General features: G+C 44.9%; 1 protein-coding gene across 1 annotated transcript in view; it reads right to left on the bottom strand.

The window, feature by feature from the left end:
- Positions 1-14,375, bottom strand: part of LOC147458948 (Radical SAM superfamily protein) — a 69,256-nt gene that overhangs the window by 17,462 nt on the left and 37,419 nt on the right. Inside the window, exons 2-8 of the mRNA XM_086510362.1 lie at positions 13,941-14,011; positions 13,760-13,862; positions 12,641-12,738; positions 12,368-12,498; positions 11,394-11,502; positions 9,955-10,146; positions 9,576-9,712 (exon numbers count right to left, since the gene is read on the bottom strand). Coding sequence (XP_086366488.1) covers positions 9,576-9,712; positions 9,955-10,146; positions 11,394-11,502; positions 12,368-12,498; positions 12,641-12,738; positions 13,760-13,862; positions 13,941-14,011 — 841 coding nt within the window. The remainder of the gene's footprint in view (positions 1-9,575; positions 9,713-9,954; positions 10,147-11,393; positions 11,503-12,367; positions 12,499-12,640; positions 12,739-13,759; positions 13,863-13,940; positions 14,012-14,375) is intronic.

Genomic DNA, 14,375 nt, shown 5'->3' with positions numbered 1-14,375 from the left:
ATACAGGTCAGTAGTAGGGCATGTACGCACCCCAGAGGGTCTATCCACACCGGTTTACTCCACTATTGGGGTGAAGCAGGGCTGCCCGCTCTTTCCTACTCTATTTGGTATGTATGTGGATGAGGTTTCTGACTACATTGAGAAAGATGGTGATAGAGGTGCACAGCTGGCAGGGACATGGATTCCACTATTGATATATGCTGATGATATTGTGTTGATCTTCGACTCTCGGGAGGGGATGCAACGTCACTTGGATGCTTTGCATAGGTTTGCCCACGAAAGTGGTTTGTCCATCAACCTTGGTAAAACCAAGGTCATGGTATTTAATACCACCCCACAGTGGATCAGGAGGTCAGCGCCCGCATTCACATACGGCCAAGAGAAGGTGGAGTATACAGATGCTTACACTTACCTTGGAGTGGTTTTTAGTGGGCCAGCATTTTCATTGAGGAGGGCAGTAGAGACTAGATTGACCAGAGCCCATGCAGCATTGGGCAGATTGGAAAGGATGTGTTCACAGGTTCAGTTTCAGGAGCCTCGGACGAAGCTCTGGCTCTTGACACTTTGGTGGCTTCTGCATTGCTTTATGGAGCTGAGATTTGGGGACCTTCACTTGATCATCACGGGAGGACAGGCCGCAGTGATGGATGGGGGGACAGGGAGAAGCCTCTGGTCTCTATGATCTCGCGGCTCATTAGAGCCAAGGCTTCAATACCACGTGCTATTGTACGAGCAGAGCTAGCGGCCTTGCCACTAGTGGTTGAGGCGCTCACCAGATCTGTCTCCTTCATACACCACATGTGGGAACTTCCCAGAGACAGATATGCACACCTTGCACTTGAGTCCTCTCGAAAGTTAGCCATGCAGGGAGATACAGCATGCTGGTATGGGGAGATGACATCATGGTTTCAGGCGCATGGGTTCAGCATAGACAGATTGCCTCCCTTCCAATACTCATTGGATGCGCCCTCTCTGACTCTTACACAGTCCGAGATCACCAAGCTCATTCACCAGGACTTGACTCAGCTAGACACCAAGAGGACATGGATACAGCCAGCACAGACACTGGGCACGAAGATGGCTTTCTACAGAGAGCATCTCCTCCAGCTTACGGAGGATGGTTTTGTGACGAGGCCCAGATACATGGACACCCACTTGTCTCATGGGATACGATGTGCTATTGGCCAGATATGCACATCTTCACACCAGCTGCGGATCGAGACTGGGACATACAGCGGAGTACCAGCAGAGGCCAGGACATGCCCCCTGTGTGACATCGAGCCTGAGACAGAGTTGCACTACACATGCCACTACCCCGTCTACTACGAGATACGAGGCCGCTTCCATTGCTTGTTCAGAGAGGGCTTTGGACCATTCTCTAGAGTCATGCAGTATGAGGATCAGAGATGCCTAGGTTTGTTTTTGCTCGAGTTGCGCAGACACAGAGAGAGCCTCATGAGAGGAGAGACTAGCCAGTCTCAGAGATAGATCACAGACTTCTTTAGAGCTACCACTGGACACCCGGAGGAGTTACTACCACAGCAGAGCTCATCGCCTTACACCAGAGGCACACTGATCGACCGAGCGACTCAGCTGGGAAGATCCAAACGCCCACGACTGCGAAGGACTACACAGCATCGACAGAGGCTGCATCAGAGGATTCGGATCACTTTGGCTTGACATGCACGACGCCCGGTCAGACTACTAAATGGAGGAGATTGATGAGATCCGCTAGCGACCGATGCTGGATCTCCTGTGATCTAGCTATCCCAACTAGTTGTTTAGCTGCTTAGTTCACACGTAGCAGTTTAGGATTCCATAGTATTTTATTTTGTCATTTTGTCATCTTGTTACTCTGACTTTGAATCAGATCCACCACATTGTAACTTTCTGGTCTCATAGGTCACTTTGGCCTTTTGAAGGCGTTAATATAACATTTCATCTCTCTCTCTCTCTCTCTCTCTCTCTCTCTCTCTCTCTCTCTCTCTCTCTCTCTCTCTCTCTCTCTCTCTCTCTCTCTCTCTCTCTCTCTCTCTCTCTCTCTCTCTCTCTCTCTCTCTCTCTCTCTCTCTCTCTCTCTCTCTCTCTCTCTCTCTCTCTCTCTCGGATCGCTCATATGCAAGAAGTAATGCCGGAGATTAGAGCGGCAAGGGGAAAAGGCAAGATTGCTTTTTACCGAGACGGAAAAGTGGTAATACTACAGCGACGCTCCACATGACGGTGCGAGACTTATGGGACCACACTCAAAGTGGCTGCCTGGAACTGTAATGGATCTATGCGTCTCGATGTAGGTGATTTTGAGGATAGCTTTACTGGAAGAGACATCATCTTTTACTCTGAGACACACCACGCCCCTGGGCAATCCATGCCTCACATCAGTGGATACATGTGGGAGACAGCTTACAGGCAGGAGACACGCTCAGAACACAGAGGGCGGGGCTCAGGGGGATGGCAGTGTTATTTAGAGAGGATCTGCAGCCACTGATACATATAGCCCGCAGGGATGAGCAGGCTAGGTACATGTGGGTGAGATTGAAAGCAGAGACATGCACATATCTCTACCTAGCTATTTGCTACTTTCCCCCGAGTACATCAGTTTATGCATCACCCAGAGGGCAGTCCCCTTTCTCTATTCTGGATGATGACATATGGGAGTTCTCTAGGGATGGTGACATTATCATCCTAGGGGACTTCAATGCTAGGACTGCCCATCACTAGGCAATGTTTTATGATACTTCAGAGGAGATGCTAAGAGAGCTAGATGTCGTGGAGATGGGCCTGTCCAGACTATCACACGATGTGGAATATACTGAGTATGGGCGACACCTGATAGACATGGGCACCGCACATGGATTGGCCATCTTGAACGGCCTACAGAGATTTCCTGTTGCGGGAGGTTTTACATGCTTCCCACACAGGCATGGAGCCAGCACAGTGGACTATGTCATGGCACAGCCCAATCTCATCTCTAGTATCCAGGATCTCACAATTGGGCCCAGACCGATCGGGGTAGCAGTAGATCATGCTCAGGTGTCGATGACCATCTCTTTCCAATTCAGTGTAGCACACAGGCCACGGGTAGCAGCCCCACTCGCTACACATTCACACGGGAGACGGATTCTGTATACATGGACGGGATCTACAGACGCCTATGCACTGAGGACCCGGGGCGACCTCTGGAGGAGCTAACTACTATACTGACACAGACATTACATGAGGCAGCAGCAGAAGCATACCCACACACCCAGCCTGAGCAGAGCCGCCGATTAGGGAGCATGCCTCAGAACAGCTGGTACGATGAGGACTGCCGCCAGACTAGAGCCAGACTTCATAGGGAGGTGCTTTTGGGGGACGTGACGCATAGACAGTCACATATTGACTTCCAACGCCTAGTGCAGCGGAAGAAGAGGGCTTTTTTGGCTCGACTCGAACAGGATCTATATCAGCTATTCTTGAGTCAGGACTCGCGTGAGGCGTGGCGGCTCTTTCATGAGCAGCCCCCCCCCCCCCCCCCCCCCCCCCCCCCCCCCCGCTATTTCCTCCACAGAGACCTGGGTCAGTACGCATCATCTTTGTACACAGTACCTGGACAGCCGCCCCTCCCCAACCCCCCCGACCCATGCCCACACGCATGTGCTTTTTTCACCGCTGAGATGGTGAAGAAAGCTATTGACAGGATGAGGACTGGGAGAGCATATGATCATGATGGCTTAGTCGCTGAGCACTTCATGCATGCCAAAGACCTACTAGCAGAGCTTCTAGTAGTTATGTTTAACCGTGCCATGTGTGAGGGCCTACCAGACACTTGGAGCCTATCTACGATCGTACCTATCTTCAAGTCAGGAGACCCCATGGAGCCTGGGAATTATCACACTATTATGATTGGGCACACACTGGCACGGTTGTATGCATCCATTCTTGAGCAACAACTGAGTAGATGGGCAGAGAGGGAAGGAATGCGTGCAACTGGGCAGGCAGGATTCACGAGAGGCTTCTCTACTCTTGACCATATCTTGACACTCAGCGCCATCATCGAGGAAGGCAGATCTCATGGGAGACGGATCTATTGTAGCTTTGTGGACTTCCGCAAAGCTTTTGACACAGTACCCAGAGCTAGATTGATGCGTAGATTACAGGAAATGGGAGTACCCACAGAGCTCATTTGGGGGATCATGGCATTGTACAGATCAGTAGTAGGGCATGTACGCACCCCGGAAGGACTCTCTACACCGGTTCACTCCACTATTGGGGTGAAGCGGGGCTGCCCGCTCTCTCCTACTCTTTTCGTTATGTATGTGGATGAGGTTTCTGACTACATTGACAATGATGGGGATAAAGGTGCACAGCTGGCAGGGACATGTTTTCCACTTTTGTTATATGCTAATGATATTGTGTTGATCTCCGAATCCCCTAGAGGGAATGCAACGTCAATTGGATGCTTTGCATACGTTTGCCCACGAAAGTGGTTTGTCTGTCAACCTTGGTAAAACCAAGGTTATGGTGTTTAATACCACCCCACAGTGGATCAAGAGATCAGCACCTACATTCACATACGGCCAGGAGATTGTGGAGTACACAGACACTTACACTTACCTTGGAGTGGTTTTTAGCGGACCTACATTCTCACTCAGAAGAGCAGCAGAGACCAGACTGACTAGAGCCCACGCAGCATGGGGTAGATTGGAGAGGATGTGTTCGCAGGTTCAGTTTCAGGAGCCCCGGACGAAGCTCTGGCTCTTTGACATCTTGGTGGCTTCAGCATCGCTCTATGGGGCTGAGATATGGGGACCTTCATTGGATCACCACGGGAGGCCGGGTCGCACAGACGGATGGGGGAACATGGAGAAACCTCTCATCTCTATGATCTCGCGGCTCATTAGAGCCAAGGCATCAGTACCACGGGCCATTATCCGAGCAGAGCTAGAGGCCCCCCCACTAGTGGTGGAGGCGCTCACCAGATCAGTCTCCTTCATAAACAGCACATGGGAACTTCCCAGAGACAGATATGCCCGCATAGCACTTGAGTCCTCTCGACAGTTAGCCATACAAGGAGATACAACATGCTGGTACGCGGAGATGACATCATGGTTTCAAGCGCATGGGTTCAGCATAGACAAGCTGCCACCATTCCAGTACGCATTGGATGCACCATCTCTCATTCTTACACAGTCGGAGATCACCAAGCTCATCCGCCAAGACCTGACCCAGCTAGACACCAGGAGGACATGGATACAACCAGCACAAGAATTGGGCACGAAGATGGCTTTCTACAGAGACCACCTTCTCCAACTTACGGAAGATGGTTTTGTGACGAGACCTAGATACATGGATACCCACTTGTCTCATGGGATACGATGTGCTATTGGCCAGTTACGCACATCATCTCACTAGCTGCGGATTGAAACTGGGAGATACAATGGAGTACCAGCAGAGGCCAGGACATGCCCCTTGTGTGACATGGAACCTGAGACTGAGCTGCATTATACATGCCGCTGCCCCGTCTACTACGAGATACGAAGCCGCTTCCATTGCTTGTTCAGAGAGGGTTTTGGACCACTCTCAAGAGTAATGGGATACAAAGATCAAAGATGCCTGGGTTTGTTCTTGCTCGAGCTGCACAAACACGAGACAGACACAAGAGCCACTCCCATAGCAGAGCTCCCCCTCGTCTCACACCAAAGGCACACTGATCGACCGAGCGATTGAACTGGGGAAATCCAGGCGCCCACGACTGCGAAGGACTACACAACATCGACGGAGGCTACGTCAAAAGATTTGGAGCACGCTGGCCAGGCATGCACGACGCCCGGTCAGACTACTAACCATGGAGGAAATTGATGAGATCCGCAAACGACCGATGCTAGATCTTTTGTGATTCAGCTATCCCAACAAGCCGCCCATTTTTGCTTAGTTTTTTGCTTAGCTCACATCAACCAATCTAGGATCCCATAGTATATATTTTTGTTTTGTACTGTTGTTAGATTATTTTGTTACTCTGACTTTGTATCAGATCCACCACCTTGTAACTTTCTGGTCTCATAGGTCACTATGGCCTTTTGAAGACGTTAATATAACATTTCATTTCATTTCATCTCTCTCTCTCTCTCTCTCTCTCTCTCTCTCTCTCTCTCTCTCTCTCTCTCTCTCTCTCTCTCTCTCTCTCTCTTCCTTTGTGGGTGAGGACTGTTTTGAGATGGAAAGCTCGGAGGTTGTGAAAGAGAAGAAGGCAGCACATTTGGACCCTCCTCTTTGAGGAGCCATTTCACGAGACCCATCAGAGGCCCTCCGAACCCCCCCTTCAACTTCTGCACTTGGTATTCATCTCTATTCTAACACCTTACGCACCATTCAAAAATCTACTATGAGTCTGGAATCATGTTCTTTGGCCTATAAAGTGGTGGGAAGTACATGTTCAGCTAGGTTATTGAAGGACTATTTTCAGGCTTCGCTCTTACATGTCAGTTTAAAGATTGTAATGGTCTCCCCTCTCGCGAGAGGCTTCTTTAAGGTGCAGTTCGAATCTACAGATCAAGCCATGGAGGTCTTAGCACAAAGCCCTGTGGGCTTTCATTTTGCCATAGATTTTCTTGCCAGATGGACATAGGGAATGGACCTCAATGGACTTGAGGGTGGAGCTGCAGTTACAGCTAGATTCCCAGGACTTCTTCCAAAATACACTCCACATGTTAATGAAATTGGGAGATGTATGGGCCTTGGGGTTGGATATGTTGTGATTCCCAAAGATGAGGATCACACAATCTCCATTAGGATGGTGCTCTTCCCATCCTTGGTAAAGAATCCTCCGCAATTCATTTCTCCCGCGACAATCCATGGAGGGGAGAGTTTTCTTCATTGGTCTTCCCAGTCACTGCTTTGTTTGTGGCAGGAAAGGCCATGTTGCTGCAGCTTATACCCATCACAAGATATCTCTTAATGAGAGGCAACGCGCATCAAAACAAGAGGCACTTCATGCAAATGGGGGATTGGAAGTTGGTACTGCAAGGAAAAGAAGTGAAGCAGAGAAAGCTAGGAGGAATGAGGGGAAGAAAAGAAGACGACGGGCTCAGAGGATAGAGGCTCCAAAGCTTGTGTATAGACACAGAGTTCCTACTTCTCTTCCCTCTTCAGATACTTCGTTAACGCCTCTTCATGATCCACCACCTGATTCTCAGGGCTCTAATTTGGGCATCAGTAACAGTTCCGCAGCAACAGTTCCGGAGGCATAAATTCAGCTTATGAGCGGCATTTCCCTTCTTTGGCAGAAATTGCTAAGACGTCTGCTGAGGAGAAGTCTCTAAAGACTTCTAAGCCTAGGAGGTCATCTAGGCTTAATCCCCATTCTTAGCCTTGATTTGAGGCAATCTTGTATCTTAGATTGCCTTGAATTTTTATCTTTTGGTGATACCATTTATGGTTGATTCTCTGTATTATTTTAATATAATTTTACCTTAGGGTTTGTGCCCTCGAGGTGAATTTAATAGAAAGATTTTCTTTTTTGAAAAAAAAACCATGTATGCATTGTGTCTGTGTCTACTAAACTTTTGTGCTATGTCAGTTTTGACAAGTATAATCTTCTTAGAAAAGGGGGAAGAAGGGGGGGGGAAGGGAGGGGAGAGAAGAAGGGAAGAAGAGGGGGGGGAGGGGGTTGTAACGAAATGATCACGTAGAGACACACACAGATCGCAGCCTGATCTGCTGATGTGGCGAGCATACAGAACTGCTGACATGGCAGTGTGATGAACCGCCACCGAGATGCTAACATGGCAGCCAGCCACTCTGGCGTTTTTAAAAATCTCTATTGAAACTATTTTGTCTTTTTTGGAGCACTGAATGGTGAATAGTAGTTTCTTTTGGAGTTGCTTGTGGTAACCAGGAGCTATAAGCAGGTGGCCTGCGTGCCAGTTGTTAGGAGATTCAATGAGCGGGCTCATACAGTAATTGTACACTACTGCTCATCAATATAAGAAAGAAAAACCGCCAAATGGGCGAGTGCTTGTGAGAGGGACCTCAGCCCCTCTGGCGTCTTGAGTAAGGGGTTCTTTCAAGTTCTACTTAGCTATTTATATTCAGCTTTGGCATTGCTACAGTGCTTTCACCGCACATTCAAGTGGCTAGCCGGTTTCAAAAACTCCCTTCATGAAGATATAAGATGAAAAAGTTCTAATGTGGTCTTTGAACCCTTACTTTCGAAGAGCATGAAGGTGTATCCACATGACACCCTTCAAAGAGTAACGAAGTTACCGCTTATTGTTGAGGATCTACACTCCATAGCGAATCCTCATAAACAAGAGCACAATCTATACCGGCCGAGACACACAGTGAATTGCAGAAGCAACACAAAGCTCTCCTTCCAAGAGCAAGCTCAATCTAAATAACGATTAAAATCTCTCTCTTGTAGAACTAAAGAATTTCACGGATGAAGGGAGACTCTTCTTATGTCGCGACAAGGAGTTTCACATTTCTCCCTTTCATCTCGGGCCCAAAACTCTGTTTCTCCTGTTGCTTCCCATTTTTGTTTCTCTGTTTTCGAAACTCCTACCAACTATGGATCCCAGTTCCATCAACAACAACATCTCTCTCAGTATTGCAGATTGTTTGCGCCTCACGCCATACCGGCTACCTGTTGGGCACTCCCGCTACCTGGCTATGATATTTCTAGGTACACCTTGGCATTACAAGATTCACCCAATTCTTGGCTTTAGAAAGACCTTAACTTTCAAGTTGAGGCCGAGCATTACTTGGTAGACGCTGATGGCAAACTGGCAAATCACGTTTGTAAGCAACATTCCTCTTAAGAAGGAACTATAAAAGTGTGTTTCTAGTTACTTGATCTTTGCCAAAGAGAAATTTGTCCAAACAAAACCCATTCTCTAGTCTTGTTGAGTGCCAAACTAAGACTGTTGAGAACTGTAATCGTTGTTTCACTAAGTATCCCCCTAATAAGTTACCTCAACACCCGTAAGATCATAGGATTCACCTGGTACCAAGCAGTTCTTCTCCAAATCAGCCCCATTAATGGGTTAGTTTGAGTCAGCAAGAAGAGATTCTCAAGCAATTAAATGAAGCTTTTAAAGAAGGGTTTAATACGGCCAAGTACTTGTCCTTATTGCTCCCAATACATCTTGAAAGATGGCACATATCCATGTGCATTTCTTTTAACAGAATCTTAATCAAGAATACTTTTCTGATCCCTCCGATCGCAGGTATTCTTGATAAGCTTCTCTTCAGCTGCATGGATCTAAAGAAGCAAGGAAGGAAAATCTAAATAGAGTTGATTCCTAGTTAGAACCTAGAGTAGCTTTTACAGAATTCAAAGTATCTCTTGGTGCTCTAGAAAATCTACAAGGACTTGAAGTATGCACAAGGCTCACCCACTGAATTCTTATCATGAAAGCAATGAACCCTCATTTTTTGAGATACTGTAAGACCAAAAAGGGAGAACATAATAACATATGGACTTCTTAGCACTCAGCAGGTTGTGCATATGCGCCCATGTAAAAGATGTACTATGTGCGTCCGCTTGTGATTCTTCATACTACAAACATGTGCTCTTGAACAGAAAAAGTTGTACACACCTGTCATTGATTCCTGCCAGTAGAACATATTCAAAGAAGACTTTGAAATCTTTTTTTTCTGAAAGCTCATCTCTGAGTACCCCTAGCAGCATAGCCAAGTTGTACTTCCGATTGACAGGCATTATCCAGTTCCTCACCTAAAATTCATGTAATTCATCATCATCCTACAGGAAATTGGTTTTGAAGAGGTGTATGTGTATGGGTGGATTGGGTATCACAACCAGCACATCAGACAATATTGAAGAGGTGTCTGTGTATGTATGTAGGTTGGGTTTTGGAAGGGGGATCACAACCAGCACATCAGACAATATTGAAGTATCTAAAATTAACGAAGTAGCAAACTAACAGCAAGTGAAAATGATTATGAAGCATGGCGTACCTCATCTGTTGTGGCATTGAGGCTCACTGCAAGCGAACAAGAGGACTCCTTACAAAAACGTCTAAGCTGAGGCACAAGGCCGCTCGTAGATACGGTGACTTTTCGAGGGCTGATATGCAAGCCATGTAAATCAGTCATGATCTCTGCAGCTCTTAGCACATTTTCAATGTTGTGTAAAGGCTCTCCCATTCCCTGCAAACTGAAGCAGCCATCAGGCCAACAAACGATAGAAATCAACGTATGCCACTTCCCCCACGAACAAGGATTTCGAAATACCATTTCTATATATTAGGAAGAAGGAATGATGCCAAGCAGCAAGTGTTCAAGCTGGTCCGCAATAGAGGGAAAAGGTTTCTAAGATACAGCAATGATATACTGGGAAGAAGCTAACTAGTGATGCTAGGAACAGTCTACGCTTGCCTCAATACTCAACCAAGGATCGAAGAAAAGTAAGAGAAAGTAGGAAAACCGCAATGATGTCAACAAAAAAATAAAATTAAGGCCACATATATACAAAATAAAAGGAAAATCATCATAAATTTTTTGCAAGTATGGAAACAAATCCAATAGCATGGTGACACAACAGCAACAGGAAATAGCTACTCCATACAGGGTGGAGACACGGACACGAAACATCATTAAGCACCAACAAGAAAAGCCTACACCATTTGTGCAAGAGAAGATCCCTTTTGTTCGGCTCATCTTTACGGTTAGCCCTCAAGCTTCCATGAACTCAAAAGCCTGTTGGTCATTGGTTAGCAATCAAAATTTCTTCCAAAAAAGATATAAATACTAAAACATACATATTGCACACCACAGTGGATGATCTTTGAAGTACACCAACAACAGCTTGAAAATTGTGACGTATGACGACTCAACTCTCTCTCCCTCTCAAGCCAATCCTTGATGGAGATACTCTGCTAGCAGAGACTACTCCTAGAGATTGCCAATTGTAACCTACAGCTTCACAGTCATTCAGAAGCTTTGCATTTTCTGGTCTACCTAAGGACTTGATTAGGATTATTCCCCAGTTTTTGTCACTTAATAATGAGAGATATCATCATCAGTTGCACCTTATTCTGGTCTAATGTATGACTTTGGCCTTTAAGAGACATTAGTAATCTTTCTTTCTATCAGCATTTTTCTCTCTCACATTGATTCCTTGTACTCGGGACCTTTTTTAAAGTAAAAATTGCTCATGTATCTACACCAAACGGAGAAGCTTTTCCAATATACTCAGTACTTCAAGCTCAATGTATTCCAACCATTTCACTTCAGACATATCTACTGCTTTTAGAGCACAAGGGAATCAAAGAACTGGCTACAACACGTGCATGCAATTCATTCAATCACTCCGTTACTAAATGAGACATGCCCACTCTGGAAAATGAAAACATAATGATGTCCTTAAACCACATTCATGTGTATAGAATACCTACCATAAAAACAACATTTGTAACCAGACCCATCTCCACTGCACAGTTTCGCTGAGCGATGACAAGCTGTTCGACGATTTGCGCTGTTGTTAAATTTCTTTTCAAACCCATTCTACAAAACAGAAAAAAATTGCACAGAGCATGTTATGCATCGGTTTGGAATGTGAAAACTTCACCTGTTTAGATGAAAAACACAGATTTTGTTGACTAGTGACTAGGTAGAAGCCACAAGCCCTAATTATACATAATAGTTCGTCTTCTGTAATGACTGCTTTGACTAGGTGGAGCAGTGAAAGCATAGCCTGAGTTTAATCTTGCGTCCTTGCCACTTTCACATGGTGACCGAGGGGGGGGGGGAGACCTAGATTCAGACACATATCAAAGACACTGACGCTGTGACAGGATTTGACATACATTTACCCTTCTTAAAGCATTCTTTCCATCGTATTAAGGTCAAAAAAATTATGAATCTGTCATTAGAAGGGTTTGTCTAAAAATTGCCCTTCTATAGAGAAGGCAAGTAAAATAGTGTACCTACCAATGGAAGGGGAGAACACTCACATGCTATAGCATTGAAAATGGGAAAGTAGTATGTAAAATGGAAGTGTCTTCTAATCGTCATGTATTTCCATAAGTGTAGAGAATGTTTCGACTGACACAAGATCTTGTAACAGAAATTCTACCGATACACCTCAATAAACTCAATGCGTTCTTATATTCTTTACCAAACATGTTGCCTCATTACAAAAATTGACTTGCAAGTTTTGTGATATTACGTCATTAGAAGGACAAAATGATATTATGCCCTTCCATAAAGGGGTACTACTTGCGAGTGCCTGTCCTTTGAAAAAATAGGGACAAAGTCAGCATAAACAACTTGCATGACTTTCTCTAATCTTTAGGGATTTCAACAGATGGGTACTCAAAGTTATGCTATGCAACTCTAATTACAATTCAAAATTAATTAATACTAGTACCTGCCCGTATAGCAGAACTGACAATTCATTGCACATCCAACTTGGCTTGAAACACAAACTGTGACTCGATTCCGGGGACCTGGAATCAGCACTGTTTCAATGCGGTCACTACCACCTACGCTGAAAATCATCTGCAACGAATAGAACAATGGCCACAGCCTATCATTAACGCAAATTCATAGCAAGAAAATGCTTTGAAGGATTTACAAAAACCCCAAGTGCATGCAAAGAAGGCAGTGTTCAATACTAATTATTTTCAACCCAAATAATCACCTTTCTAGTTCCGTCTGCTGCCACTCGGGTCTCTTCACAAGACAATGCATTAAATTCCGCAGTATCACGCAGTGTGTCTGTAAAGGATTTGTTGAATCCTGAACTCAAAAAAAATCCAGACTAATAAGAAACATCAGCCATCTGTGTGTCCTCAAATATGCTTCAAACACACTACCACAACATTAAGCAAAAAACGCATGCCCACTTGTGCGGCTTGTTTTGACAATGTTGAGAAACCCCAGGAAAAAGGTCTTGAATCCATATGCTTTTTAAGCGGAACATTTCACATTCCATCCATCATCATGGAGATGAAAGCCTTACCAGTTTTCATGCATCAAACTGTAACAAAGCCACGAACGAATATATATACCAATCAAACAAAGTATCATTGAGCATCATTGTAAGACTTAACAACTAAGAAAAGGGATTTAAAAACCCCTGCCCTACAGGGAGAGATTATTCACTGAAAAAGACATATCAACTGAGACTTATCAAATAAAAAAGAGGATAACCCCTACCTACACAGAGAGATTTTTCACTGAAAAGAATACCCTCTAGAGAGGGCCAATTCAATCTGAAAACACGATGTTTGAAGAAAAGGCTCTTGATTCATACCATCTGGCAGCTTCAGTGGATACTGGGTGGTGCTCCAAAATATTGTAGATTCAAACTTCAATACATCAAACAGAAATATGTTGCAACTTTCTTAGGAAAAAAGTTTTAGCAACTTGGCATACAGCATATCTGACATAATCTGTACTGTCATTGAATAGCAAGATAGGTCTTCCATTCTTACAAGACATAGTGAAATTTTCCGCAGAGATGAAATGAACTCTTTTCTATAATGCTTCTGAGATAAAGAGCACACGGCAGTGAAAGCTAAATGGATTCAAACATGAACAATAGCAAATCCAAGATTAAAGAGTCACTGAAAAATAAAAATGAAGGAACCATAAAAGATGTTCGAAAAACGTTAAGCAACCACAGAAGCAAATCAGCAGCCAAAAAGGCAAGAATAATCAACAGTCTCACCAAAAGTCTATGCAATCCTCTTTTCAGAATGGCCAACATAAGGTTGGTTGCATAGGGGAAAGCAAACACATCATATATACTTCTTACCATCCAGGTTGTCCACATGCTGTGCCCATTTCCCGCTTCCATACATCCATCTCCATAGCATTAGAGCTTGACTCCTCTTGTAACCAGAACTTGTCACCCAGTCCTGCAAGCAGTATAGATGACGTCCCAAAAAAACAGATGAAAAAAACTTCTTAAAAAGGTAAGGGAGTTTAACACAAACCTCAAGCTCTTTATAAACCATGCCCTTCAACAAGATTTTGCTATCTTCAGTCACCTGAGGTACAGTTGTATCTGTTGCCAAGGCAAACTTAAGTAAGTTTTCAAAACTATTGGCGAAATGAACCACAATGTTCAAAAGGCCTCTTACAACATCAGGCATCCAAAATACCACATCTGACACTTGTGTTTCGTGTTTCAAGGATGTAAGCAAGCAAAAGCACCTGAGACATACTTGACCTGAATATATCTTAACTGTACTACAGTACTACCGATGCAACAAATTAAGACCTCATAAACTCACCGAAAAAGAGGACAGACTTTTGCAACGAACAATGATCATTGTCCTACCAATGACGAACGTAGGTGAGAAGTCATCTAGGAGACCCATGTGTTCAGCTTGGTATCTAACACTCACCCCAAGCTCCGCACCATCTCT

The sequence above is a fragment of the Adiantum capillus-veneris genome, chromosome 4, assembly GCF_014529385.1.
Source record: "Adiantum capillus-veneris isolate H3 chromosome 4, ASM1452938v2, whole genome shotgun sequence".
Classification (NCBI taxonomy): domain Eukaryota; kingdom Viridiplantae; phylum Streptophyta; class Polypodiopsida; order Polypodiales; family Pteridaceae; genus Adiantum; species Adiantum capillus-veneris.
Note: the sequence above shows the minus strand (reverse complement) of the source record. Positions and strands in the feature narration are given on the sequence as shown.